The 27683-nt window shown below is 33.7% G+C and overlaps 6 protein-coding genes and 1 long non-coding RNA gene across 8 annotated transcripts; 4 read left to right on the top strand and 3 right to left on the bottom strand.

Annotated features, from left to right (window-relative positions):
• Positions 1–1158: 1158 nt before the first annotated feature.
• Positions 1159–3269, bottom strand: LOC106442183 (putative Myb family transcription factor At1g14600). The gene is made up of 4 exons (XM_048752977.1): positions 2479–3269; positions 2187–2263; positions 2026–2062; positions 1159–1501 (listed from the first exon to the last, which is right to left on the bottom strand). The coding sequence occupies exons 1-4, from the start codon at positions 2591–2593 to the stop codon at positions 1383–1385; spliced, it is 348 nt and encodes a 115-aa protein (XP_048608934.1). The 5' UTR covers positions 2594–3269; the 3' UTR covers positions 1159–1382.
• A 9963-nt stretch (positions 3270–13232) lies between these two features.
• LOC106439277 (plant intracellular Ras-group-related LRR protein 9-like) lies at positions 13233–15761 on the top strand. Its single transcript, XM_048752976.1, has 3 exons — positions 13233–14054; positions 14659–14825; positions 14909–15761. Exons 1-3 carry the CDS (start codon positions 13368–13370, stop codon positions 15537–15539), a joined length of 1485 nt encoding a protein of 494 aa, XP_048608933.1. The 5' UTR covers positions 13233–13367; the 3' UTR covers positions 15540–15761.
• A 468-nt stretch (positions 15762–16229) lies between these two features.
• LOC106439279 (probable sugar phosphate/phosphate translocator At3g11320) lies at positions 16230–18602 on the top strand. Its single transcript, XM_013880686.3, has 4 exons — positions 16230–17325; positions 17605–17708; positions 17823–18051; positions 18139–18602. The coding sequence occupies exons 1-4, from the start codon at positions 16879–16881 to the stop codon at positions 18283–18285; spliced, it is 927 nt and encodes a 308-aa protein (XP_013736140.1). The 5' UTR covers positions 16230–16878; the 3' UTR covers positions 18286–18602.
• Positions 18603–18732: 130 nt separating this feature from the next.
• Positions 18733–20328, bottom strand: LOC106439281 (protein yippee-like At3g11230). The gene is made up of 5 exons (XM_013880689.3): positions 20034–20328; positions 19472–19515; positions 19256–19364; positions 19121–19176; positions 18733–19032 (listed from the first exon to the last, which is right to left on the bottom strand). Exons 1-5 carry the CDS (start codon positions 20127–20129, stop codon positions 18951–18953), a joined length of 387 nt encoding a protein of 128 aa, XP_013736143.1. The 5' UTR covers positions 20130–20328; the 3' UTR covers positions 18733–18950.
• Positions 20297–21928, top strand: LOC106441294. The gene is made up of 6 exons (XM_048749494.1): positions 20297–20324; positions 20971–21014; positions 21130–21196; positions 21290–21338; positions 21472–21516; positions 21666–21928. The coding sequence occupies exons 1-6, from the start codon at positions 20297–20299 to the stop codon at positions 21730–21732; spliced, it is 300 nt and encodes a 99-aa protein (XP_048605451.1). The 3' UTR covers positions 21733–21928.
• A 322-nt stretch (positions 21929–22250) lies between these two features.
• On the top strand, positions 22251–23639 carry LOC106439284. 2 transcript variants are annotated; one of them, XR_001287508.3, is made up of 3 exons: positions 22251–22763; positions 22867–22937; positions 23348–23639. It is a non-coding gene; the product is annotated as an uncharacterized LOC106439284 (long non-coding RNA). The 2 variants fall into 2 exon arrangements; XR_001287509.3 differs by having other exon boundaries at positions 22251–22788.
• Positions 23640–24901: 1262 nt separating this feature from the next.
• LOC106439276 lies at positions 24902–26598 on the bottom strand. Its single transcript, XM_013880683.3, has 2 exons — positions 25610–26598; positions 24902–25504 (listed from the first exon to the last, which is right to left on the bottom strand). Exons 1-2 carry the CDS (start codon positions 26596–26598, stop codon positions 25069–25071), a joined length of 1425 nt encoding a protein of 474 aa, XP_013736137.1. The 3' UTR covers positions 24902–25068.
• Positions 26599–27683: the final 1085 nt, after the last annotated feature.

Below are 27683 nucleotides of genomic sequence, written 5' to 3'. Positions count from 1 at the left end.
GGATTTGGAAATGTCTACAAGGTCAGAACATTCATAAACTAGAAATTTTGTTAAAATATTTAAATGGTCTATGATTTCAGGAGCTTCACCAAAGGGACAGAGATATAGTTGAAGTAACTAGCAAATGTTTTTGCATAAACTTGATACAGAGAAGAAGAACGAGGTCTCAGTGAAATGATAAGAAGAGATTCTTGTCTGCAATAAAATATTTATTATTAAATAATATTTTTTTTTTTTGTAACTTTATTATTAAATAATATTTTCACCCAAATAATGGATGAAAAATCACATACTTACATTTTATATTATATTGTTCCTTTTTTGATTGGAGCGCATATTGTTCATTTTTATTTCTCATACCATTATATGGAACAAGAATTACATAAATATAGGAAACTTAAAAAGGATAGAACCGAAGTCCTCTTAGTAGTTGAGTCCAAGAGTGAGTCCAAGGGACAATTTCTCTTCACCCTTCAAAACTCCTGTGGAGTTTAAAAGAACGTTTGCACCATCGCCAGCAGCAACGAAACCATCGTCAGCATGTACGACCTTCCATAAACCAATCATATAGATCACAATAATTATAAACAACCTTGTTTTTCTAATTTTAAAAAAAAACACAAATTCATTCTCAAGTTTCTATTGTCACATAGATTATCTTTTTTATATGATAGCATATCCAAAATCAACATAAACTTAGAAAATATAATCGGAAAATAATATCGAAAATAGTTAGATATCATTATTATGGGTAAACATTTGATAAAAAAAATTTAGCAATGAGTGTAGGGTGATGCTATTTGGGGGTGGGGGGAGAGGGGGGGGGGGGGGGGGGGGGGGGGGGGTGGTTATGATCTTGTGTATGTGATTTGATATAAACATCTATTTAAATGATCTTCATGGAATCTAATAATCCTTCACGATTATAATTTAGTACAAAGGAAACGAAAGATCGCTCATGAAGACTGAAATAGAGACTTGCAAGATACCTCCATAGCTTTGTTACTTGGTTTCAGAAATTCGATTGTTTTTTCTTTATTATCGCTTAGCCTACAAGAAATTCAAAACAAAGTTTATCATTATATATAAAACAGAAAAAAAATGTATATATAAATAAACAACTAGATGAATTTAGAGAAATCAATTAAAATATCATAAGTTGACTACCACTTTTCAAAAATACAATCAATCAAAAATATCATAATATTTGGGACTTGTATATTACTTAGAGAATAAATTATTAATTTAAAGTTTGTTTAATTAAAATTATTGTAACGCTGCCACACAAGCAATAAAATAATGTTAAACAAGTTCAAATTGTTATTAATTCAAGGTTGAGGTTGCATTTTTTAAAAGATACTTGATAATATATAGCAGATCAATTATCGCATGAACCTTCGTTGATTTTGCATAAACTCGATAGCGTCTCGAAGGCGTTCATAGATTTGAAGGTGTTGTTGAGATTGCCGCCACCTCATTTCTCGTCTCATTCTCCTTTCTGCTATAGAATTGCACACATGTAATTTATAATAAGACTACAGCAAAATATTAGATATTTCAAACATTTTAAAAATATTTATAAAATAACTAAATACCATTTAAGTTTTTGAATTACAACATAAATCCAGTAATTTCAATCAATACAAATAATGCCGATCCAGAGTGGAAGGCATATAAACATGTTCTTCCAGTCTTGTTTACAATATTTAAAATTTTGACCGTTCATTTCATAAGTCATATGTCACTCAGTTGGCTAATGCCTTAAGACTGTTACCATTTTAGAACTTTATTACCATTTTCGTTCATTTTAAGATACAATTTCTTTTGTTCTCTGGCCCAAAATGTTTCAGACCAAGCCAACGAATTAAAATTTTATATCCAAATGAAATGAAACAAATCATGGACATCACAAAACAATTATCATATCTGCTGTGAACTCTCTGTTATTGGATCATGTGCAAAAAGATGTACAATACAAACATGCTTGTACAGCTTTAAATTAAAGTGCGTGTGATATTTATTTACCTTGTACTGAGTCTCTCCGCTTCTTGTTCCTATACATCTATTGAGATCAACAGATTCGTTTGATTCAGTAAACACCAGCATAGACAAATATAAATGTTCACACACTGAAAATTTGCATATATAGTGATACTTATAGACATATTTTGTGTGTATATAATGACCTGGAGATGGCTTTTCACATGAGATAGTGTGAGACTTTTCACACCCATTGCCTGCACAATCTTCTTAGGAGTTGCTTCTGTAATTTTAACAATAAAATAAATACTTTTTATACAGTCAAAAAATTATAAATATATTGTAATATAAAAATTATTTATAAATTATAATATAGATAAATTTTGAAAGTAGAGAAAAGTATCAAAATAAATAAAATAAAAACAAATAATATTGGTTTTGATAGACATCATTTTTAATAGAGAAACTGTAATTGTTTTTGAAAAAAATATTGTTTACTTCTTTCGCCACCAAGTCGATTAACAACATAAACAAAATATTGATGGAGATCAGTGGCCCATCGCAGCCGCGGCATCTTTGACTTAGTGTAAAATCTAACAATCGGTTTTTCCATCGCCTATGTTTTCCGATGAAACTTGTAATCTGATTTTCAGTAATATACCGATTTATATTTTTTGTTCAGATATTTATAGAATTTTGTTTCTAGAGGATTTAATTCCCAAAATAAATAACTAGGAAGAAAATATTTGATCCATATAAATATTGTTTGTTTCTTTCTTTTTTAACTATACCTCTTAAAAGACATTCAAACTGAACTTCTAGAGAAAATAAAAATTTACACCATTTTTTTCTCATGCTAATAATATGTATCATAAATTTATAAATATCAATTAATACTACTAGATTTTGTTTAGAAAATCATAAAATAAAACTATATACAAAATTTATATAAATAAGTCAAATTGACCAAGAATTGATGTATAGGATATGTATAACTTAATAGTTTCAACAACTGTATTACCAACCAAATTCTGACCGGCATATTAAAAGTTATTGACAACAACAACAAATATTAAAACATAAAGCCTCAAATAGTCAAGTTATAACTTATTATCATTATTTTTAACCAAATGATAAAAATAACTTGGACATTTTCCAAGAAAAATACCATGAATATATACACTATACAAATGCTGTTTCCTTTCCAACCAAACTTTTTTCTGATCACAAAACACTTCAATATTGGAGATATCACAGTGTAGAAATTTAATAGTTTCCAAATAATTAAAGTAACCCCCCCCCCCCCCCCCCCAGATTCCCTTATGTGTTAGATATTGTAATTTATTCTTATTAAATTTTTTATAGATTATTAAGTTGTAGGTTTGAATTTACAGTAAAAATTCTATAAATTAATAATGTTGGGATTATGATATTTATTAATTTATAGAGTTATTAATCTACACTAATTTTTTTTTAGATTTATATATAATAAATATATAATTTTCTAAAATAAAAAATATATATATATATATATTTTTAATTTTATGTATATACATTAATTAAATTTTTGAAATTCGACGTTCATACTATTTTATTATATTATTTGGTGTATATAAAATATGTTTAATATAGTTTAAATGTGATTTTAGATATAATTTTACTAAATCTTATTAAAATATATTAAATAAAAAAATCATTTTGAATAAAAAAAATAATATAATGGTTTGTTTGTACATATATAAATGTATATACAAATGAATTATTAAAGAAATCAAGGAATTTCTAAGAAAAACTTCTTCCCAAAAGGAGTACTAGAGGGGTCCCGATTTCGAATTTATAATTTTAATGGAACCATATATTTACAAAAATTTACTTAAAAATCATTATTTTATTGATTTGTGTCACATTTTGAATTGGTCTAATTTAAAATTGGAGAAATTTATTCATTTATAGTATTTATTAATCTATAGAGTTTCATCTACTGTATCTAATTTTATTTCACCCTTCATCTGAGTAATGTTATAGTTCATTCCTTAGCAAATGTGCAGTTCTCTATTCTATCGTAAAGTCTCTCTTGGTGGAGTAACTTTGTTTTTTTTATGAAATCAAGATTATTGTTCAAAAAAATCACAAAACGGTTTATGGAAAAAATAAATAAAGCGAAATACATATGTGTATTATATATAGAACAATATTTTATGATTGAACTTCAAGTAGCTATAAATAAAAAAGATACTAAATTAGTATATGGACTGAGTTCAACAGTTAATTCGAGACCGTGTAAACCAGTCATACAGCCATTAGCCAGCAATATTAGTTGCATGAATATTTTCTGAAATATAAAACCCAATCGTATACTAATGAAAGGATCTACCAATAAAAAGAGAATGAAAGAATAGTGGAATAGTTACCGTAAATTCGTAATGATCCTAAAGAGGAATTAGGATATATTAATATATCCTATCTACTTGTACATGATAATGGCTAATGATTTTATAATCCTATATAAGAAAAGCTTTTTTTCTCGTAGTGTCAGGGCAATAAACCAAATCTGTAGCTATCTCAAGCTTCTAGAAGTTATTCACATACAGCTGGCAAATAGATGTTTTCTTCACCGTGAAGCCACGAAACAGAAAAACACACGCCTACAATACAACCACCAGCTAAGAAGTAAGAAGCACTTCATAAACAAAACAACCACATACAAGGCGTCATGCCAATGAAAAACCACAAAGCTCTGAATAGAAGAGACGAAAGGTCCAAGAGACTAACTCTACACACCTACCAAGAAAAACATGAGAAGAAGAAAAACAACCAAAAGGAGGGCGAATGAAAGCCAACCACGGAAAAACCAAAGCTCAAATTTGAGACAAGAAATAATATCCCAAGCCCACAAAACATACACAAAGAAAAACACTATCCAAACCTGGAGTGGCAATCATGGCGAAATGGAGAGCTACCAGAAACGCAACTAGCGATGAAAATGCAACAAGATGAGAAAACAAAGAAAGAAAAGGAGACTACACAAAATCAACAAACTGTGGAGCCATCCTCGAGTTATGAAAATAACATAAAAGTCAGATCACCAAAAACGAGATCTTGAAAACCAAGACGAGCAGGGACTATCAACGGCAAGCCAACTACGAGGAAGACAACATAAAAGACAACTAAACTCTGACCCAACCCAATGAGATGTAGTTCCTAACATTAGCCAAATCTAAGGAAATATAGGACAAATATTAACCAGAACAGCGTACAACGTCATGAGAAACAACCGCACAACTGGAAACTCATAAACCTGATTTACAACAAATATCATATAATCTCACTTGAGAAGAAGACGAGGAAAAACAAGAAAAACGAAGGTGAATTTTTCTGGTGATGGTAAGAAACACCCACACCGGAAATGTAAACAAAGTACATAGATGACGGCTCAAGTCAAAGATGCGGAGACGGAAAAAAATATCTTAGGAGAATAATGCTCGACGTTGTTAAAAAAAAGAATAATGTTCAAAATATTAAATATAATTTTGACGCTGAAACCGTTAATGTTAGAATTAACAAATGCTTAAATGTAAAGTTATTGAAATTTAATATGCTTTACACCAAAAGCTCAATTCACCACTAACAAATACTATTATACACACAACAACACATTATTGAAAAAACAAACATATAATATATTAACTTATAACATAATACTACATAACAAAATAAAATATTAAATCATGCTCTTCACAAATAAACAGTGACCACATAATTACATCATCCAAAAACATCATACTTAACAACAATAAAATAATATTCCGCACGAAGCGCGGACACCCCCTAGTTTTATTATAAGAAAGACAAACTACAACATGTGTTAGTCTCATTTCTGTCACGTGCATTATTACGTTTTTTTTTTCTTCACGTGGAACGGCCAGCATTATTACGTTTAAGTAGGTGAAATACCTAATTATATATTACTAGGTCCGGCCCGACCTGCGGACGGGATGAATATTTAAAAATAGTTTAAATTGTTAGAGTAAATATTTAATATAAATTTTTATTAATCAAAAATATAAATATTAGTTAAATTTTATACATGTTTTTTTTAAGACTAAATAAACCATGCTATGTTGATAATTAGTTTTTTTTTTCTTGGAGTGGCATTATATCATTTCTTTCATAGTATTCATGATGTTGTACTGGAAGTTATTATCATATAAAAATCTATTTATGTTTAATATTTATTTTGTTTCAAATTATAAGTATTTTGGGTTAAAAATACAAATATTAAGAAAAAAATATCTTTTTATATTTAGCATTTAATTAAATAGTAAAATTGACCAATGATAAATTATAGGGAAATTATCTCAAATAGACATTTTTAAGTTTTCGCCACAAAAATAGTTCTTAATGAAAAAATGACCAAAATAGACCCTTTTTATATTGAAATTTTTAATTTTTAATTTTTATTTTTAAAATTTTGAAAATCTATCCTCAAAACCTCACCCTTTAATTCTAAACCCTAAATCTAGATTAGTTAACCTTATTGTAAAAATACATTTTTACCTTTTAATAAAATTTATTTTGATCATTTTTCTATTTGAGAGCTATTTTGTGAATATAAATTAAAAAAGGTCATCCTAGCGAATTTCTCTAAACTATATTATAAATTTGTTTTTCAATTTTGTTTTAATTGATTTACTTTTTATATTGGATTTTGAAAATAACATAAACTGTGAAACAATAAAAAACTCTTCAGACTATTTAATTAAATAGTAAAAGTGACCAATGATAAATTATATTACGTTTGCGTGCCAACCAATAGCTGAGTTACACATCAAATTCAAACACATATAACACATACGGAGCTGAGATAATTCAATAATTCACAGAAGTGTTAGTTTTTTCACTTTTAATTATTATCTTCTATACTCTTTGATTTTATAACTTTTTTTGACATATAATGGCATTTTATTAAAAGAAGCAAAAGTTTTCTTTTTACATAAATCAACTTTTTTTTGGGTCCAAAGAAGCTCAATCCTGATATGCCAGAGTGTAAGGTGAAGGATATATATTTGCAAGTTTGAATTTTTTTAATGTGAAATCGTAGGCAGTTAATTAATTTTTTTGGTCTTAAATCAATCCTGGAGAACATATTTGTTGGAACTTGGAGAGAATTTATCTAATTTCTCATAATATGTGAATTAAGAGAATTATAAGGTTTAAATTCAACTCCCTTAAGACATTAACAAAATTATCTTTGCACAACAGTAGCAGTGCTTAAAGATTTATATTTAGGACTTTTCGTGGTTAGAAGGTTTGAAAGTATAGATGAAATCTACTTCTCCATACTGTTACTATAAATAAATGTTTTCCTCTCACACTTACCACATAGTAAAATATGTTACATATCTCGTGAAGTAAATCACGTTAGTTCACGTCCAGCATTAACATACAACATTCACTTTGAGAAACTGTCTAATATTTTTTTGCTTTCTCGTGAAATAAGGGCTTACCGTATCAGAGAGCTCAGAAAACTCAGCAAGAAAGCTGTTGAAGATATCTTGATATTGGTTTAAGCTATATTGCATCACCAAACTATTCTTCATACATCGTTTCAATCATCGGTTCATACAGCAAACTCTCTAATTAACAAAACCACATCACAACTTGAAGTTTGTCAGGAACCAGAAACCACTCAAATCAAAGTGACACCAAAGAGACAACAACAAAAGTTTCATCTATCCTTCTTGCATTACCTTGTTTTATCTAGTCATGTCTGCTTCGCAAACCTGATTTTCTCTAGTTCCTTTGGATATCTGGAAATATATTGAGATGGTTATTAATCAAGTAAAGAAAAGCAAGAATGATGTCTCTTGATCAACACTTACGAATGAAGTAAATGCGCTCAAAGAGTCAAGCGCAGAATATAGAGACAAACTTTTCAGGTAAGCCTTTTTGTGGTCTCCAGACTTGTCTAACCACGAAGCTGTTGATGCAAGTCTCTCGGTCGTCTTCACATATGTTCTAAATACCTAATATGTGGTAGCTTCTAAAAGTTACAGATGCAGATGTACGCAAACTCTTGCGCAGCAGCATGAACGAAAGTGTTAATGAACATACAATTCCCCTATAAACTATATTGGTTCCAAATAGAATATTATATATATATATATATATATCACCATAAAACACTCAAGCCACCCTCAAATCATCAACACTCAAGCTTCCTGTGTTTAAGAAGCGCTCGTCTATACTACAAAAAGGCATCAAGCGAGGAATCAGCGAGTTTCCACAGCTGGGGAAGCAGCTCAACTACTTTGGTTAGCGTCTCCTGCAACTATGTATCAACTGACACATGTTCAGACTCAGCTTCCGGTTAAAAAGCCTCCGCTGTTTCAGTTTTCTGAAAAAAATCCTCCATAATATCATACCAACTTTGTGAGATTGTGGCGCTTCTGCAATAAGAATCACTCTGTTTAGCAAAATGAAAAAAAAAATAGTCAATTGCAGAACTAAAAGAAAAGATTGTTACTTGTGACTAACATGGAACCTTCTAAAACGCTCGAGAGATTTGGATTCATCAGTTGGCGTACCCTTTTTATCGGTGGAAGAACACCGCCATGAAGAGGGATAACTTACAATCATTTTCAGATCGTGCTTTAGGTAGCACGGTATATGGAATTAAGAAGACGATAATGACGTTGGATCTGTAAGTTTGACGGCTTCGGTTGAGTAGATTAGAAGACCAAAGGACGCGAGTGGAGATAAACAAAGAGGTTCTTCATCTCGATTTCGTCATCCAAATCCCTGGAAACACCATTGAAGGTATGGGAGATCGAAGAAGAAACTTTTTTTAGGTATTGCTTATCGAAGAAGAACACGGCGTGAAAGAGATGAAGACTAAAAGACCGTTCAGTTTTGGGCTTTAATTGTGAAGATTAACACAAAGCCCAAATTTTCTTCTGTATATCTTTAAATGAAACGGTGAGTTTCGAAGACAGAGACACATGTCAGATGCAGGATGCACGAATTAGTGACCTGTCATCCCATGTGGACATCCTAGTAGAGAAAGAAACTCTATTTTATATAAATATATAGATAGATTTGGTGATCGAGCTAATGCATAAATATTCCAATAAATTTAATTTTTTTTGTAGCATAACCAATAAAGTTAATTATGGCTGGTAAGTATACTTGCATAAAATTATATTAAACTAAAAAAACTTATCTAAGGAAATTTTTCAATTAAATATGACAAAATTATATTAAATAAGTAAAATAAAAAATTATTTTTAAAAATTATTTCATTTAAATAAATTATCACTCATCACTAAAATGGATTAAAATTCGTAAACTATATAATATTTTTATATAAAAATAAATTTATTAACATAGGTAACTTTTATATCTACAACTATATATTTTTATTTTTATTTATTTTGAAACTCTCAACAGTATATTGTTTAAAATGTTTATATACAAAAATATAATAGTATATAATAACATTTAGTTCATATACTATTTAAAAATATGTTATTAGAAAATGAAATTTTAGTAATTCACTTAAAATATTAATGACAAATCAACTTTTAACTATAATTTTTTTTTAATTATAACAAAATCTGTTAAAAAAAAATAGTTTAAAAACTTCAAATATTTTTTTTATAAAATAATATATTAATGTAGTAACAAAAACAAATTCAAAATTCATGTAACCTTCCAAACTCAAAAATAGTAGTGTAATGTTTATAAACTTTTTGACAAAATATGAAATTTTGAAAATAAATATTCAAGGTCAAAATGATAATATTTCAAATTTTGAAAACGATAAAATCATCGATAATCAACAATAATTTTTGAAATGCACCACGAAAAAACAAACTATATATATTGTAAATTTTAAAGCAATCTAATATTTTGAAATCTTAATTAAAAATAAAAAGAAAACTTTATATCATAACATCCAAAAAATATCCGTTATCAATATAACTTACTAAAATAATATGATAGATGCTACAACGTATAAAATTTACTAGAATAATAGGGCTATATTATTTAAACAAAACAATATTTTTACTTATTAATCCAGTAAAATATTAAAATAATATATGTTAAAGTATATTTTTAAATACAACATGTAAATATAAATTATCTTAAACATATTTCTTTTCTATAATATAAATTAATAAAATTTTAAAATTTATTATAGCAAAGTGTATAAGCTAAAGAGAAAACATATTTTGAAGGAGGAATTTTTGATTATTTCATATTGTTATTTTATTATACCTAACTCGAAAATATATTAATATGTAATAAAAATTAATAACAAAGTAAAATGTATTAAACAAATCACTATATATTAATAATGCCGAATAAGAAATATAAACAATAATATTATAAAGTTACACAATATATAATACTAAAATGGAAATTATATATTTAAAACATTTATAATACCAAATTTATAAAACGAAAAAGTATTCATACGTACATGCGGATTAAAATCTAGTTTATATTTTAACTGAAACTACTTATAAAAAAGTTCAAATATTTTTATTATATATATTCTTATATGTATAAACAAATCAATATAGCGTAGTCAGTGGGTTATTGTGTTTATCCAGTTTTGTAAAGTAGTGGATTAGAATGTTGAAAAAGGTGTTTTGGGGTTTTTAATATTGTCTTCACTGAATATGAAATTTTAAAAAAAAATCTGTATTTTCATCACCGATGTCTACCTGCAAATCTTAATTTTCTCTTTCACCAAATTCTTACAATTCATTACGATTTTGACATTTTCTGTTGTGTTTTTTTTTTAGTTTTGTCTAATTGTAATAAAATTTAAATCACAAATATGATTTAAATCTTAAATTTTAAATTTATTTATTTAAACCACCTAGTTTGCCAGCCTGTCGCCGTTTAAACGTCTGAATCTCCATAAGCCCGACAAATACTCCGAGAGAAGCAGAAACGGAAGCGTTACGCATGACAGTACGACAAATGCGAGCACTCACCTTCACAAATATTCATTTTGAAGATGATTGTAAATCTGTAACATCCTGAGCTGTGATATATGGAAATGTTCAGAAGATTGATTTGGTTACCTATGTCACCAAAGTTGACTTATATTTTCTGTCACACATCCATTTAGAACTCTAGAGTTAATCGTGCTTGAGCTGGAGTAGTAGAATGATGAGTGACCTATCGGGAAGTGATTCGCGATACCGTGCGAGTGAGACTAAAACACAGGGAAAGGTCGGGTGGTGATGGCAGGGTCAGTAAACAATGATTTCGAGCCTTGAAAAATTTACGCACCGACCGTTGGAACGGGATGGAACCCACGGACCGAGAAAACGGGTGTGGATGGCCTATTAGCTGTAGACGATCGGAGCGTTAGAATATAAATCATGGATGATTTGGGTCAGTACACCACTGGAGCAACCATCGCAAAAGGTCTGTAACACATAATCTCTATGATACATGACATTGTAGATGCTTCAAAAGCAAATGGTTTTTTACCTTTAGTTATGTACTGAGAAATAGTCTAATGTTGGTAGATGAATTAGCCAAAAAGGCTAGATGTAATAACCAAAACTATGTAATCACTTGGTTTTAATATTTTTTAAATACAAAATCACAAGTCACCTAGCCAACAAAAGTTTGACAAGTGTCATTGCATAATAAAATTTAAAAACAATTTTTTTGTTTCAAATATTTATGTACCTGTAAAAAAATATAAAGTTACAAAAGAAAAGAATCATATTATTTCTCAAACAACTGCTTCTATTACACGTTCAAAAAATAAATTTTCTAACTCCCTAACTGCTCCATCTCCTATATAACATTTAATTAACTGGTTTTGTTTTCTTTTTTTTCAATAGTTTCAGCTTCTTTGTTAAAAAAAAAATCAGCTTTTTTTGTTGTTTTAATTTGGCTTCAGTGTGGCAAAGATCTATTTTAAAGTTCATTCTCTTTTTCCTGAAATCATTCTCATGATTCTTTCTACATGATTCAAGTTGAAGATTTTATCAAAATACACTTTTTAGCTCAATATTTCACAACAACGTGGAAGATCAGAGCTTTGTTTCAGAAAGCATTACTACCAAAAGCATGAAGCCATTCTTAGTGTCAAAAACTATGTAGAAAAAGTTAAGCACAATTTACATTTTAAAATTATGATATCTAAAAATCAATTTAAATAGATGAAACTCAACTATCTCCAGATTTATTATATAGAAAACATATGGATTTCAAACTTCAATGAAATAGAATTTGATTAAAAAAAAGAATTAGGGAAAGGAGAGTGTGATTAGTTTCTATTTGGACATACAAAAATTTCCATTGATTCTTTAATTGTTATATTGGATATAATATTTATTTTGGATTTCAAATATCAAAATACTTTCAATTATATTTAAATTTATCATAATTTCATTTGTTTTATTTTCTTCAATAAATTCATGTTTTTATGTTTATTTTGTTGACAATGAAGAGATTTATATATATTTTAAGAAGTATTATTTACAAAAAAAAAAACATGCATCATGTATTCATTTCTCAAAACAAAGTCACATAAACTGTTTAGTGCTCTCTACTACTGTATTTGAATTACTTTTAAATCAAATGTACCAATGTATTATTTAGATTTAGAAAATATGTGACTAATATAAGAATTTGTTACTTTTTTATATGATAGCTATAAAAATCTTATGATCAAATAGTTTTTAAAGATAATAAAATTCAGCTATAATTTGTACGGATATTTTTAGATATAATATGTAACATTTACAGTGAAAAATATAGAATTATTTTTCAAGTTATATCTATAATTTTATTATCTTTAAAATTATAGAATTATTTATTATTTTTTAATGATTCTATAATTTTATCAAAATCTAATGTTATTGAAATTTGAATTCTTAAAAATTTAACTTATAAAACAAAAATTTCAAAATATTGCATACATCTTCAAGATTTTTAAAATCATTATAATAAAATAGTTTTATTGACTTTTAAATATAAAAAAAAACATTTAGTACTCTTTAAAATTTAACAAATCTGTTTATTCTTAAAATCAATAAACTCTACCTAAGTTCAATCCACACTACCTCCTAATTCTGCCTGAAGTATCATGTTACTGCAATAGAATACATGGACAATTAACATCCGACGATCAATTTGTTAAACGATATTCTACAGCCCATGAAAGGCCCAAGTGTATTTAGCTGACACTAAGTGAACACGTGGCGACTTGGCAACAGAGAGCATTAGAGAGAGAGGCAAACACAAGAGAACGTGGGAGAGAACAATCTCACCACTTGATCATCATTCACTCGATTCAGATTCAAATCTTCTCCGAGAACACTCTTCACACACGCCCAAAAGCTACGACAATGGCGGCGGATCCTAACCCTAAAAAGTTCCCCGTCCTCTCCTACGTCTTGGCTCGCCTCCCTTCCTTCACCCCCGCCAAATCCGCCCCCGCCTTCGATGTCGAGCAGCCACCACCGTCGTCAATCGAGATCGAGATGCCTCACCTGGCCGAGCCGGGAGTCCTCGCCTCCATGACCAAAGCCATCACCGACGTCGCCGAGACCCGATCCGTCCTCCGAACCCTAGGGCCCAGGCCCGATCACGAGGCCGTCGACAGGGCGCGCGCCAAGCTAAACGAGATCGAGGGGATGCTGTCGGAGTCCTTCGAGGACATCGCGCTGACCGAGGCGGCGGGGGAGGATGAGGTTGAGAAGAGGAGGCGGGAGATGGATCAGGAGAAGGCTTGGTGCGAGTCGATTCTGAAGCTGGACGAGGTTCACGGTTCGTATGAGAAGCTGTTGAGTGAGGCGGAGGAGAGGCTAGTGAGGATTTATGAGTTCGCTGAGAAGAAAGCTAAGGTTGAAGAGGGCGAGGGTAGCGTTGAGGAGGTGGAGGTTAATGAGGAGGTTGTGGGGATACTGCAGGAGGCGTTGGCTAATCCAGTGGAGAGGGTTGATTTGTCTGGGAGGAAGCTGAGTTTGCTCCCTGAGGCGTTTGGGAGGATCCAAGGGTTGCTTGTTCTTAATCTCTCCAACAATCAGCTCCAGGTTTGTTCTCGTTCCTTGTTGAGAATAATAGATATGGAATCAAGATCACATTTTGAGTAGGATGAGTTTGAATCTGTATATGGTTGTTAAAAGATGCAACTTTCATTTAACATCTTATAGTGATGGCATTCTAGAGTCGATGATGTTAAAGGAGTGATCACAATCACAAGATTACTAGTTGCATTTGGTTATTGCCTTATTCTATTGGTGACAATGCCTTATTTCATGTGATTCAAAGACATTTTGTATCAGTGATGTGACTGATGTCTAGTCTAATGTGAAAGTTAAGAGATTCCGGCTAATGTCTAGTCTAATGTGAAAGACATTCTTCCTACTTGCCTGTTTCTGGTTCTGCCATCGTTGATTTGTCCGTCTTCGAAAGTGTAAAACCTGTGTCCGATAAGTTAGTTATTTAAAGGAAATGGTTCAGGTATGGCCTAATGGGTTTAATCACGTTCTGCAAGCTATTGATCTCTGATTGTTCTTGAGTTAGAATCTACGATGCCAGCTGCATTAATTTTCTTGATTTATTAGTGCTGCAAAATAGATTTTGCAAAAGCTCAGTTCCACTTGTCTTGCATGACCGCGGTTTATTGTCCAACAGGCTATTCCTGATTCAATAGCAGGATTGCATGGCCTTGCTGAGTTAGATGTCTCCGGTAATCTTCTGGAGACATTACCAGATTCTGTTGGTCTACTGTCAAACTTGAAGATTCTAAATGTCTCAACTAACAAGCTCACCTCCTTGCCTGATTCCATCTGCCGTTGCGGGTACGTAATACACAACTTCACTTTATCAAGTTTTAGTTTTTGTAATCAACCTCAACCGTTTTCTTACACATCAAAACTCTCAGGTCGTTGGTTGTCTTGGACGTGAGCTTCAACCGTCTCACCTACTTACCAACCAACATAGGGTTCGAGCTAGTGAATCTAGAAAAGCTCATGATCCAATACAACAAGATCCGATCCTTACCGAGCAGTATAGGCGAAATGAGATCCCTAACATACCTCGACGCCCACTTCAACGAACTCCACGGCCTTCCTGACTCTTTCGTCTTGCTCACAAACCTAGAGTACTTGAACCTAAGCAGCAACTTCAGCGACCTCAAGGATCTCCCTTCCTCCTTCGGCGACCTCATAAGCCTCCAGAAACTGGACTTGAGCAACAATCAAATCCACGCCCTCCCTGACACTTTTGGCACGCTGGAGAGCCTGGTGGAGCTGAACGTGGACCAGAACCCGCTCGTGGTCCCACCGAAGGAAGTTGTGAATGAAGGCGTGGTGGCTGTGAAGATGTACATGGGTAAGAGAAGGATCACTATGTTGGAAGAAGAAGAGAGGAGGAGAGTGGAGGAGGAGATGGAGCAGGCGAACGCTGGGTGGCTCACACGAACCACCTCTAAGCTGAAAAGTTATGTCTCAGATGTTTCTGAGTATCTAAACCCGAGTTCTCCTCGAGACCCTTACCTTGAGAGGGAACTATGAATGTGACTTTGGCTTTGAAGAAACGATAACTCTCTTTTCAGTCAGAGTATATAATGAAGGGTTCTCTCTTCGTTACGTTTGTGATTCTTTCTGATAGGTTATATGCCTGTCTTTTAACTTGGGTTCATTGTTAAGATGAACCTTCTTGAATTTTGCCGGTTTTAAAGAAAAAACAAACAACTGTTTTGTGGGTTAAATAAAAGCTCAAAGGAGTTTAACTGAGTTCTGTGTGTCTTATATTCTTTTGGTTGGTTTCCTTGGTTTGATAATTGCATTAGACTATGAGTTAAAGTCTAAAGATTCTAATCTAATATTGTGAGAAACATGAACGGATCTACCTCTTACGTTTATGCTAGTTTTGTGCAAAATTAAGCGTATGGTTCACAAGCTTAAGTTTCAAGAAATGGACAGCTAGAGCCTGAGAGTTGGATTCAAGGATGTAGGTCCCAAAGTCCTTAACTATTTCAGAACCGGTTAATGAACAGGACCTGTCTGAAGGAGCTCTGGTGACTTATCTTAAGGGATGACTTTATTGTCGGTTGGTAGTGTTCCTTATAATAAGATTCAGCACGTTGCGGTAAGTCAACGGACAACAAGATCGTGCCCGAGCATGGGTCATGAACTGATAATCCACTTCACGATCCCAAATCCCGTGATCTGTGATTATGAGACAGTATCCATATAATAAACAGAATTATCTACTGAACACAAAGTCGTATAAAAATTTAGCATATACTCCTATTTTACTACAAACAGAAGCCATATTTGAATCATTGTAACAAATGTGACAATTACATTTCAACAACCTGTATGTAACTATCTTATTTTGCTTGCCCTTATCTTTACCTATTTAAATCATTTGGATTTTTTTTTCCACCTAATTATTTATTGGTGCATGTGATGATCATTACAACTTTTATGGGTTCGAAACTACATTAACTTCATAATTACATAAAACGCAGTAAATCGAACCAAACCGAAAACCGGTATTACTACGAACAAGGTTAGAAGTCAAAAACAGGCAAGTCCGACGTTAATTGAGAGTCCCACAAAACAGTTAAAAAGTAGTAGTCTTATAAATGCAATGTACTGAATAATTAAATTTAAACTGACGGAAACTTACATAAACGCATTAAAAAGAGAAGAAGAAAAAACAATAATACATAACGCATTGTTGAAGAAGCTTTAGCCCAAAAAAAAAAAAAACTCTGATTTGACCATTCCTCCTTGTTCACCACCAATCGCAACTTTCTCCAAATCTCGATTCCACCATTCTCCCCGATTGCCGCATAAGAATCCTCAAATCGAATCAGATCGAAGTGGGACTTCCCAAAATCCGATGAAGATGGCGGCGAACGGCCGATTATTCACGATCGGGATCGTCGCGTCGTGGTACTCGTCCAACATCGGAGTGCTGTTACTAAACAAGTACCTCCTCAGCAACTACGGGTTCAAGTACCCGATCTTCCTCACCATGTGCCACATGACCGCCTGCTCCCTCCTCAGCTACGTGGCCATCGCGTGGATGAAGATGGTCCCTATGCAGACGATCAGGTCCCGCGTCCAGTTCCTCAAGATCGCGGCGCTGAGCCTCGTCTTCTGCGTCTCCGTGGTGTTCGGGAACATCTCCCTCAGGTTTCTCCCCGTCTCGTTCAACCAGGCCATCGGCGCCACGACGCCGTTTTTCACCGCCGTGTTTGCGTATTTGATTACGTTGAAGAAGGAGGCCTGGTTGACTTATGTTACGCTCGTGCCCGTTGTCACTGGTGTTGTTATTGCTAGTGGGGTAAGTTTGTGTTTTTTTTTTTATTTTGATTGAGATATTGAAATGTGTTGTTATGTGAATGTAGAGGCATGGCATCTGATTGGTTCTGTTTTGTATGTGAATTTTGATAGAAATCTTAGGAAAGGTAACATTTGTGAATGTTGAGAAGTTGTTCTTATATGTGTGTGAAGAGTATGCTTACTTTTGCATCTATTCGATTTCAGACAGAGTTTTGTTATCTCTGTATTGAGTTGACTCTCTATCTGATTTTTTTTTTCTTTGTTTTCGTGATTTGACCAGAGTGAACCAAGTTTCCACCTGTTTGGATTCATAATGTGCGTTGCAGCCACAGCTGCGAGAGCACTTAAATCAGTTCTTCAAGGGATTTTGCTATCTTCAGAAGGGTAAGTGATAAATATCATCTTTTGGAGATTTACCAGCTTAAGGTTTTATATTTCTCAAGTCTTTATTTGTCAAGATAGCTGCTGAAAATATTTATTATGAATTTTGTTTTGAAGGGAGAAGCTAAACTCCATGAATCTCCTCCTCTACATGGCTCCCATAGCGGTTGTGTTCCTTCTTCCGGCTACCCTTATCATGGAGAAGAACGTTGTTGGCATCACAATTGCACTCGCCAGAGACGATTTCAGAATCGTTTGGTATCTGCTATTCAACTCGGCGCTTGCTTATTTCGTGAACTTGACTAACTTCTTAGTCACAAAACACACCAGCGCTCTGACACTCCAGGTAAAACAATTCATCTTCTTCTATACATTAATTACCACTTCTTCTCTAAAAGTTAATAAGTGGTTTCATGAACCTTCTCTATGGCAGGTGCTAGGAAACGCCAAAGGAGCAGTAGCAGTGGTGGTATCGATCCTAATATTCAAGAATCCTGTCTCAGTGACTGGAATGTTAGGCTACTCGCTAACTGTCATTGGAGTAATCCTCTACAGTGAAGCCAAGAAACGAAGCAAATGAAGTTAAAGAAACCTCTTCAATTTTTATTTGTTAGGTCCTTGCAGGTAAAACACACAAGGCAAAGTTCCTTTTGCTGGACCAGAAGCAAAAGGATGTGTAAAGGCAACACCAAAGGATCAGAGTACCCATAAGCAATAAGTGATTTTTGTTTCCTTCTTTTAATTTTTGTTTACGGATCTTCTACAGCTTTTGTCTTAGGTTGTTCTAAGAGTAACTTCGATGTAGCTTCCTTTTTTTTTGGTCGATTCTTTACATCTTTTGTGATACAACATTTATAACACTGATTAATTAATGGAAAAGACGAGTTTTTTTTTTTCTTTCATCTGTCTGTTAATCCAACTTGTGTTCTGTAGTTCCACTATGATTTGGTAAACTCTGTAAGGCTTGGAACTGAATTTGATTTCTAAACAGCAATGTACACTGCTCTGTCTTAATGTAGTAAAGAACTTTGGAAACGAAGTTAAAGCTTTGATAAATAAGATAATGTATGTGTTCTACAAGTGGTTGCAACACAAACATTTGATCTCTGAAGGTGTACTAATGGAAGATGGATGGTTCAGAAAATGAGGAAAAAGAGATTGAAAAGAATGATAGAAGATATGAGAGAGGAGGAGAGAATGTACAAATCAGATAATGAGTTATTTGAGATAAAGCATATTCATCAATCAATCATCAGTATCACTATCTCCAGCTTCAACTTCTTGAGCCACCCAGTAATTGTTCCCATCCGGACCCCAAACCTTGTACCTGTCAAACACATTTATCGTCTCAACTAAAAAAAAAAAACAATTTGTTAAGAAAAAACCTGTGATTGAGATGAATCAATGTACTTTACCTTTCGAGAACAGATTTGCCTTCCTTGTACTTTTGGCTCTTCTCAAAAGCAAACTCCTGAATAGCAAACAAAACATTAGATTAGCAAAGGCAAGGGCCAAAAAAAGAAAGAAACATTGGATGTTTTTCTTCTTACATATCTCCATCCAACATAAGAGCCGCATTTGACGCAGTAAATATCGAAAACGGTGTGCACTCCAGTCATCATCATCCTATCTTCCTTCTTCCCAGTATACACATTCGCTCTGTCCACACACAAGTTGACATTCATAAAACTATTCATATCAAGCTTTGGCCATTTGCAAAGGATGTTGGGCTTACACAAAAACCAAATGAAAGTAGATTAACTTACACCTTACTGAAGAGGTAAGCTTTCCCATGGCGTGATTGAAAAGACTGTTAAAAAAAACAAAGCAAACGACATAGACGTTGTCACTATCTTCTATACTCAACAAAGCGCAAAGACATTGCAATATATCATTTAAATAGTTTTAACAATGTGTGAAGTGAACCATATAAGCACTTAGAAATAAAGTAATCAAAATCCACACAGCTTATTATGCACCAACCAATCGTTATATGTGATTGAGAATGCAGGATGGTCTCAAGATTCACGTAGCTATATAGAAAGAGTAACAAATGTTGTAGATTGATCTAGTTTCATACAATTTACTGCTGCTAAATCTTTTTCTAGATGTGAAGTATCCCCCAATTCTCATGATCCAGAATCTTAGAGCGTTGATCATGGAGATTCAATTAACACAAAAAAAAAGGCACAATCGATGCAATGCAAAGCAATCAACAGTGTTGATTCTTTACAGTCAATCTAGAGAATCTGATCGTGTACTCATCGAATGATGAGAGATAAATCGCAGAAAAAGATTTAGCAGCAGTAAAAAGAAATTATGGAAAACCTTGGAGACGACATCATCGCAGAGGGCTATATCAGTTTTGCAGTGACGACAACAGTAGGACTTGCCTTCCAATTCCACCAAGAACAATCTCCCCATCTTCTTCTTTTTTTTTCCTTCAGGAATCGATCTCACTAGTAGTGGAGAGAAAGGAACCGATCTTTATATTTTTAATACTAATCAATGAGAGATATGAGATCATTTAATTACGGAACAAGGCGTTAGAGATTATTTTTGGGTGAAAGAACCAAGAAAAGTCTATAAAAATGGAGAAAATTCAGAGTTGTGTGTTCGGTATTTTTTTTTATTTTTATTTAAAAAAATGTTCATAAACATTTTTTTGTAGAAAAGTGGACCCTGACAAAGTCATGGCCTGGGAATATACGTTAAACTATTTCTTTTATGCCAATTTTACTTACGTACAACTCTCTTTGTACTAGATTGATGCAAGTGTACGTGATTGCTTCGTTCTTATCCTAAGATTCTTTCTATGTATCCATCATCACACTACTTGTCAACAATACTATAATCGCGGAGAGCTTCTCGTCTCTCTTCGTTTCCCTCCAATCGACTCTTTCTAAGGTTAGAATAAAGTATTAGTGGAATGACCCATCTATCTTATTTATGGGCTTCCAACCTAAAACCAATTGGTGATAAGTGGAATGTCACATCTATCTTATATATTAAAGATCCCTTCCAACTACCGATGTGGGACCTTTGTCCCTAATACGCCCCCTCGAGATGATGGCTCTTTAAGCGTCAATCTCGGAATGTTTGGGCAAGGATCGAGGACCAACTTTGGACCGGGTCGATGTGGATCGGATTGGACTGCGTGGATCGGACTCTGATACCATGTTAAGCTAGACGGGCTTCCAACCTAAAACCAATTGGTTGGAAGCCCGTCTAACTTAACATAAAGAACCAATTTTTTGGGTTATAGGAGATTTCATCAGTGCCCTTGTTTGTCTTCATGTTTTGAGCTTTGTAATGATCTGATCGCATCTCTAGTTGTCCGTGGACCGATGTAAACATTGCAAAGTTTGATGCTTTTAATCTATTTGCTTAGAGTTGTTTGTTTGCGTGGCTAATGGTGTAATAGGCTACAGGAAGCTCAGTTGATCACATGACTTGCTTTGGAGATGCAGCTGGACGCCTTCAGGAAACCGGTAACGTTAGAGAAAACTCACTGCTTTTCTTTTGTATGAATGAATGAAGAAATCAACTTGAACTGCTTTTCTTTTGTTTTGTGAATTTTACAGCTCTAGATGCATCCACAAAAGGGAACCGCTACATCAACTCTTGCCTCAGGTACCTATCGTAGCGAACACCGAATATGTTTCCAAAATCCAAATGTGTGGCTTCATATCGTCGGTTAATTAAATTTCAAATACACTCACGGTTGTGATTTGTGAACGAGTTCTTATTCGGTTCAAATGTGCATACTAAACGAGGAAATTAAAGGCGTTGATACTCTGGCGGCTCAGTTGTATCCTTGATATAGTTCTTTGCGTGTCAACCATGTTGTTGAGTGTTGTACACAGAGAGACAAATACAAACCATCTTTGGCTCAAAGCTTTGTTAATTGTGGTTTTAGTTGGAAATTGTTGTACAATTCCTTGATAAATCAATCTACAGAAAGCACCTGGGGAGAAATTTGGATGTTCTTGACACGGCTGTGAACAAGCTTCTCCGTCCACCATGACAAGTCATTGTTAGCTTTCATGGACTTGGATCACTTATCTCTCGTACATAAAGGTTTTGATTATAACTGATGTTTTTCTTCTTCTTTTGTGACGCAATGTTTTGTGGTGAAACGTTTTTTACTAAAATATTTTTGAAATTTAAAATGTTTAGTAACATACGATATTAAAAAAAAAAATCGAATTTTTTTTTAAAAACCCTTGATTAAGAGACTCGCATTGGAGCACATAAATGTTCGGGTCTCTTAACGGAGTCTCTTAACACCCATTTATTGCTTAAAATTATTAAAAAATAACTAAGAGACCCTAAATGAATATTTGGGATAATGATGCTAAGAGCATGATTATCCCTAGAAACCCATAAGGTTTTTTATGTACACTTTAATGACTATTTAACTATTAAATTTTAGCTAAGGGTTTTAGTTAAGAATCACCTAATTTTTGTGCTACGGTAATTTCTTAATTTGGGTTTTTTAAAAAAAATTTAACTTTTTTTAACGATTCGAGTAAATGCTTGACATACAAACAAACGCCACAAAACCCTAGAACACTTGGAAGAAGTAGAAGATCAATCATTATATAAAAAATAATCTGGAAGGTCAAACCACCTAGCTATATTGACCCAACAGTTGCGTATGTATCAATATCATGTATGTCGTGTTTTAATCGATCAATGTACATGAAGAGATTAGGAACCTGATAACTGTTGTTGAAGTTACCGTACGCGAAGTGATGATGCTTGTTTTACCAACTCCTTGATCGCCAAGGAACACGAGTGTTAGACCATAATTATTGGAGTCTCTTAACAGCGTATTTTAATTTATTTAGGAATAAAAAAAAAGAAAATAGCAATTAACATAAGAGACGTGAGAGAGAGGCGATGGAGGCACGAGGTATACCGTATACGGTGGAGAAATCCCAGACGTCGGAGTTGGATGGATTGATTGATTTGGTGTTGGTAACAATAGGAGTTGGATGAGATGAAGAATCGATTGAGGATGAAGCTGCTGCTCTTCGTGAGATGCAGGCCAAGGTTGAGAAGGATATGGGACCTCAAGGTTTGTTCTGATTCTGATTTGTTAGCGGCAGATTCAAGTTCTTTTGTAATTCAACTGTTTATTCAATTCTATTTGCAGTTCCTGTTACGATAGCAGCAGATCAAGCAGGCAAGGAGGAGGTGGATGCTCGATCTGTTTTTGTTGGCAATGTAAGAACGCTTATGTGTCTTTAATTCTTCTTTGAATTGAAACGTTGTAACTCCTAGTTGATTTCATAGTTTGTTCCTCTTTGTGACTTAGTGGGCATTCAGCTAGACTTATGAATTGTGCGTAGATGACTAGCCCAGTTGATAAAAAGGAGTGTTTAGTCTTAAGAGTTTAGAAGTGTATTATGGTTTAATTGTGAGTTCATAATCTGATTATTTTCTCTTGCTTTCTCTACAATGCATGCACTGGATATCTGTTCAATGACGAGTCTAGATTTGGCGAATATTATGAATGGTAAAATTGGGTGATGAGATTGTAGAGTACATCTTAAAATGTAGTATCATAAGCCATTGTCTGTCCATTAGAAATTCAGTTTCATTTGTACATAGTACTGACTTTTCCATTTGGGCAGTCACAGGGTCCACTTCAGCACATTCAGTCTATGTCTGGTTTGAAGGACATAACCGAAAGCTCAAACAGCCGTGAGAGTTTCTCCAGTGGAACACATCCTGGAAGATGAAGATCAGTTACTGGCTCCTGTCACCGTTTTGTTAACTTGTTACTCAAGGTTAGTCTTTTGTATATAAAGAGGCGAAATCTATGTATTCGTTTTGGTGTTTTTCTGGCTCATGCCAACTCTTATGTATAATTAAGGGAAAGATTAGAAGAATCTGTAAAATATAATTGATCATCTTTGTTCACTATATAGTATGTAAAGTCTGAGTCTCTATGGTCACTCATAAGGATTATGAGTTAGTATAGAATCATTTGCTCTGTTTTTTTGCTTGTATGCTGAGGATTGAAGAGAAATTTTCTTGATTTATCTTGTTATGATCATGTACACACTTGTATAGTCTGAGTCTTTGTGGTCACTCAAAAGGATCATGATTTAGCATATAATCATTTTCTCAGTTCTTTTGTTCATATGCTAAGGAACAAAAGTGTCTTATTGTTCCATTTATCGACATATTATGATCATATACATACTGTATAGTCTGAGCCTTGTAATGTTGTGTAATCTTGTTGTGTTTTATTGTGTATTCTTGTCAAGTATTGTGTAATTTTTTTTAAGAATGAGGTCTTTTAAATAACAATATAACATTTAATACTGAAAAATGATTAAGAGACCCAAAGTGAGTCTTTGGGTTAATGATGCTCTTAGTCTTAGATTCTTCTATGCATCCATCATACTACTTGTCAACAATACTATAATACTCCTCTGATTACTCGCAAACCCTCTTAGCTATAAAGAGTCTTTACAAAAGAGTCTTTACAAAGAGTCTCCAATCTCTGTATCGATACCATTTTATCCAAAGACAAAAGAAGATTTTGCAGCTTTTGCGTTTGAGACAGGTGACAAATCTTAATTATGCCTTCATATGTGGCTTGATCAAAAATTGTAGCTTTAAAATTTGTTCTCGAAACTTAAATCTACTAGTTTGTTCCTTGAGTCTTTTTTTCCACCTTTTTTGGGACTTAAGCAACTTCTATCATCTTTTATTGTCAGAAATGAATATTTACATACCTTTTAGCAAAAAAATGGTGCATATGTTCTTGAAGGTCAACAAGGCGACCATTAATATGCTTCGCTGAGTTGAACCCTACGTGACCTGCGGGTACTCCTCTCTTCATTTACAATGTCAAAACTGCCTTTCTTGTGAACTGCACGTTAGAGTGTTTTTTTTTTTATAACATCTTAACTTTATTAATATCAAAAGAGAGTTAACAATGAACCAGAATCAAAATTTACAACAAATACATTTTAAGCTGAACATGACAACGTCAAGAGTGTTTCTGTGTAGCCATGTTGGGCTCAGTCGTTAATTACGATACATTGCAGTTTTGAAGTGTAATATTTAATATAAAGCGAACCCATAATCTATTTTTTAAGGTTTGATGATTTCTTGATGAGTTATTCCTGTAAAAAAATATTTGGTTTTATGAGTTTTAAGATAGAGAGAGTCACTTTATTAACAAGGAGATTTTTTATTTTATTTTTGTTACATATGATTACAAGGAGAATTATTACATATCATTAAACTGGTTTTGCCATGTCCTAGCATAAACATAATTTTATTTACTCCACGCGATATTATTATAATCGATCATTATTTTAGACATTTTATTCCGATTCTAAGAACAAGCTTGGGAAGGAATACACTTGATAGAACAGAAGCATACTTGATCTTTTCCATTGAAAACCTGTTTGTCTTGGCAAATACGGTGACAGGTTTGACAAATGGGGCGAGAAGCACCATCGTTTGAAGAAATCTTAACCTCGAAGCCATTCACTTTGATCCTATTGCCACATTTCAAATAAGGGTATTTCCCTAAGATGCAGTCAACATGTAGAGTGGTGAAGCAATGGCGGCAGGTGTAGATAATTCGTCTTTTCTCTATAATTTCTTCACATATCTCACACCACCCACTGCTATGACCTTCATGATCATAGTATAAGGTGAGTGGATGGTCGTCACACTTGTATTCCACCTGTCCTGGTAAATTCAGGCATTTGAAGTCAAAGTCGATGCTGCCTTGGACACATGTTGCTGTGAACCTTGAACGTTGCCTGCAACCGTAACACCGGTAAATGTATTCGTTAAAGTCTACTCCCAGATAGAATGGATCATGTGGGAGAGCAGTATGGTTGAATGGCTCAACAAAAGAAGCACACCTTACGTCCATTTTGAATCCACAATCTTTTTGGTTGCATTTGTACGACATGAGTCCACAAGAGTATTGATTGCACACAGAACAAATGAAGAATCCATCCCCGGTTTCGACATGTAGAGTTAGGGGATGGACATGTAACCCGTGCTCCATCTTCCGAGGAAGACTGGCGCACGTTTCGTGGAGAGCAAAGTCGCACTCCTTGCAACGCAAGAACTTACCGGTTTTATAAGTGGGAAGTATGCATGCTTGACATAACTCCTCACTTTCTTGCTCTTCCACTACTCTCAATAGGTCATGGTCATGGCTAAAATGACGCCATGTTGATTCTCCATCTATATCCTCCACCAACAACAAGGGCGCAACATCATCAACTTCAGAGGCAGCAACCTCTTCTCCTTCAACGTCTTTGCCATCCCACACATTGAGGCGAATAATACAATCAAAATGTGCAAAATAATTGCATGTCTTGTCAATACAAGAATATCCTCCATACCCAACATCAACTAGAGACCGACAAATTCCACAAACTTTGTCGCCATCAGACATGCGGAGAACGTGAGAGAGACGGTGCGAGTGACGTGTGATCTTTATAACCTTTGGTAGGTATATACAATGTCTATTTACAAAGAAATCGCACTGTAAACATCCGTACATCTCATCGGGAAACTCTTGCCCACAAACATCACAAGGGAAGGGAATCTTCCGACGAATGAAGGTTAGTGTATGCTCATGGCACTTTGGATAAGTTACCGTGAGACAATCCTTGTGGAAACTGGATCCACATCCTTGACAACAATAAAAGGCGTTTGACGACTCCTCCACCAAAGAAAACTTGTTTTTACAAAGATAGCAAATTGCACCTCTAGATATGCACTGCTGAGATTCTTCAAATTCGTGTTTAGGGTGATCAGAGCTGAAGAACATCACGGCAATGTAGTTTTTTTTCTTATGAGAAAAAATTATATTAACTTTTACGTGTATTGAATACATAATACGATCGAATCACGTGGTATAAATAGATATCTTGTTTGTTCTCCTTCCTTTTAGATACAAGAAAGAAGAAGAAAAGTACATTTTGGCTTTACGATGCCTGGACAAAAAGCATACTCCATAATTCATACATATACTTTGCACAGGGCCTTAGGCTATGATTAAAGGAGGATGCAAGGTGGGGTTTTAGGGGAAAATGTGGTGTGGACCCCACCAAAACGGGGGAGACCATTGTCTTCTGTCGCGAAATAAGGGACGTGTTTTGCACTGTTTCGCGGGTCCCACTGACACGTGGTAGCTTGCGATTGGTTCATTTTTAATTTTTTTTTTTTAAATCAGCAAAAAAAAATAAGAAACCCAAGTTGGGTATTTGCGTTGAGGGTGCTCTTACGCTGTTGCGTACCTCCGTTCTTATTTTCTTTATGTCAGATATGATATTTGTTATATTCTTGAGGCAATCCATTTAGACATACAGTACTAGTATATAGCCCGTACTGTGCGTACGGGAAAAGAAAAATAAAATAAAAGAGAATGATTGTAGTAAACTATTGCCGGATTAATGCTTATTCTCAATGTATTGCAGTATTTGTAGACAACAAATGTATATACTTGAGTAGCCCTGGGCGTTCGGGTATTCGGTTCGGTTTCGGGTAGGAACCATTCGGTTCCAGGTATATCGGATAAATAATTCTTATACCTAATGGGTATTTAGGAGATTTCGCTTCGGTTTCGGTTCGGTTTCGGTTTGGTTTCGGTTTGGTTTCGGGTACCCATTTAATAAATGAATCAAATATATATATACAAAATATATGAGTTAATATGTTAATCTAAGTGGTCTAGTGGTTACACACTTGTATATTTGTCAATCCAACTAGAGTTCAAATCAATAAAGTGCTAGTTTTATAAGTATTTATTGAATTTTAATATAAAAATACCATATATATATAATATATGTATAATATTAGAGAGTACATAAAAGATAACATGGTTTGGCGATAACAATGTTCTCGTTCTTCATGTTCGAGTGGGGTTGATGACATTTTACCTTATATTAGAAAGTGGATACTTGTTTTTCGGATATTCGG

This window comes from Brassica napus, chromosome C3, assembly GCF_020379485.1.
Source record: "Brassica napus cultivar Da-Ae chromosome C3, Da-Ae, whole genome shotgun sequence".
NCBI lineage: Eukaryota > Viridiplantae > Streptophyta > Magnoliopsida > Brassicales > Brassicaceae > Brassica > Brassica napus.
The sequence above is the reverse complement of the archived record's forward strand: the minus strand, read 5'-3'. Positions and strand labels throughout refer to the sequence as shown.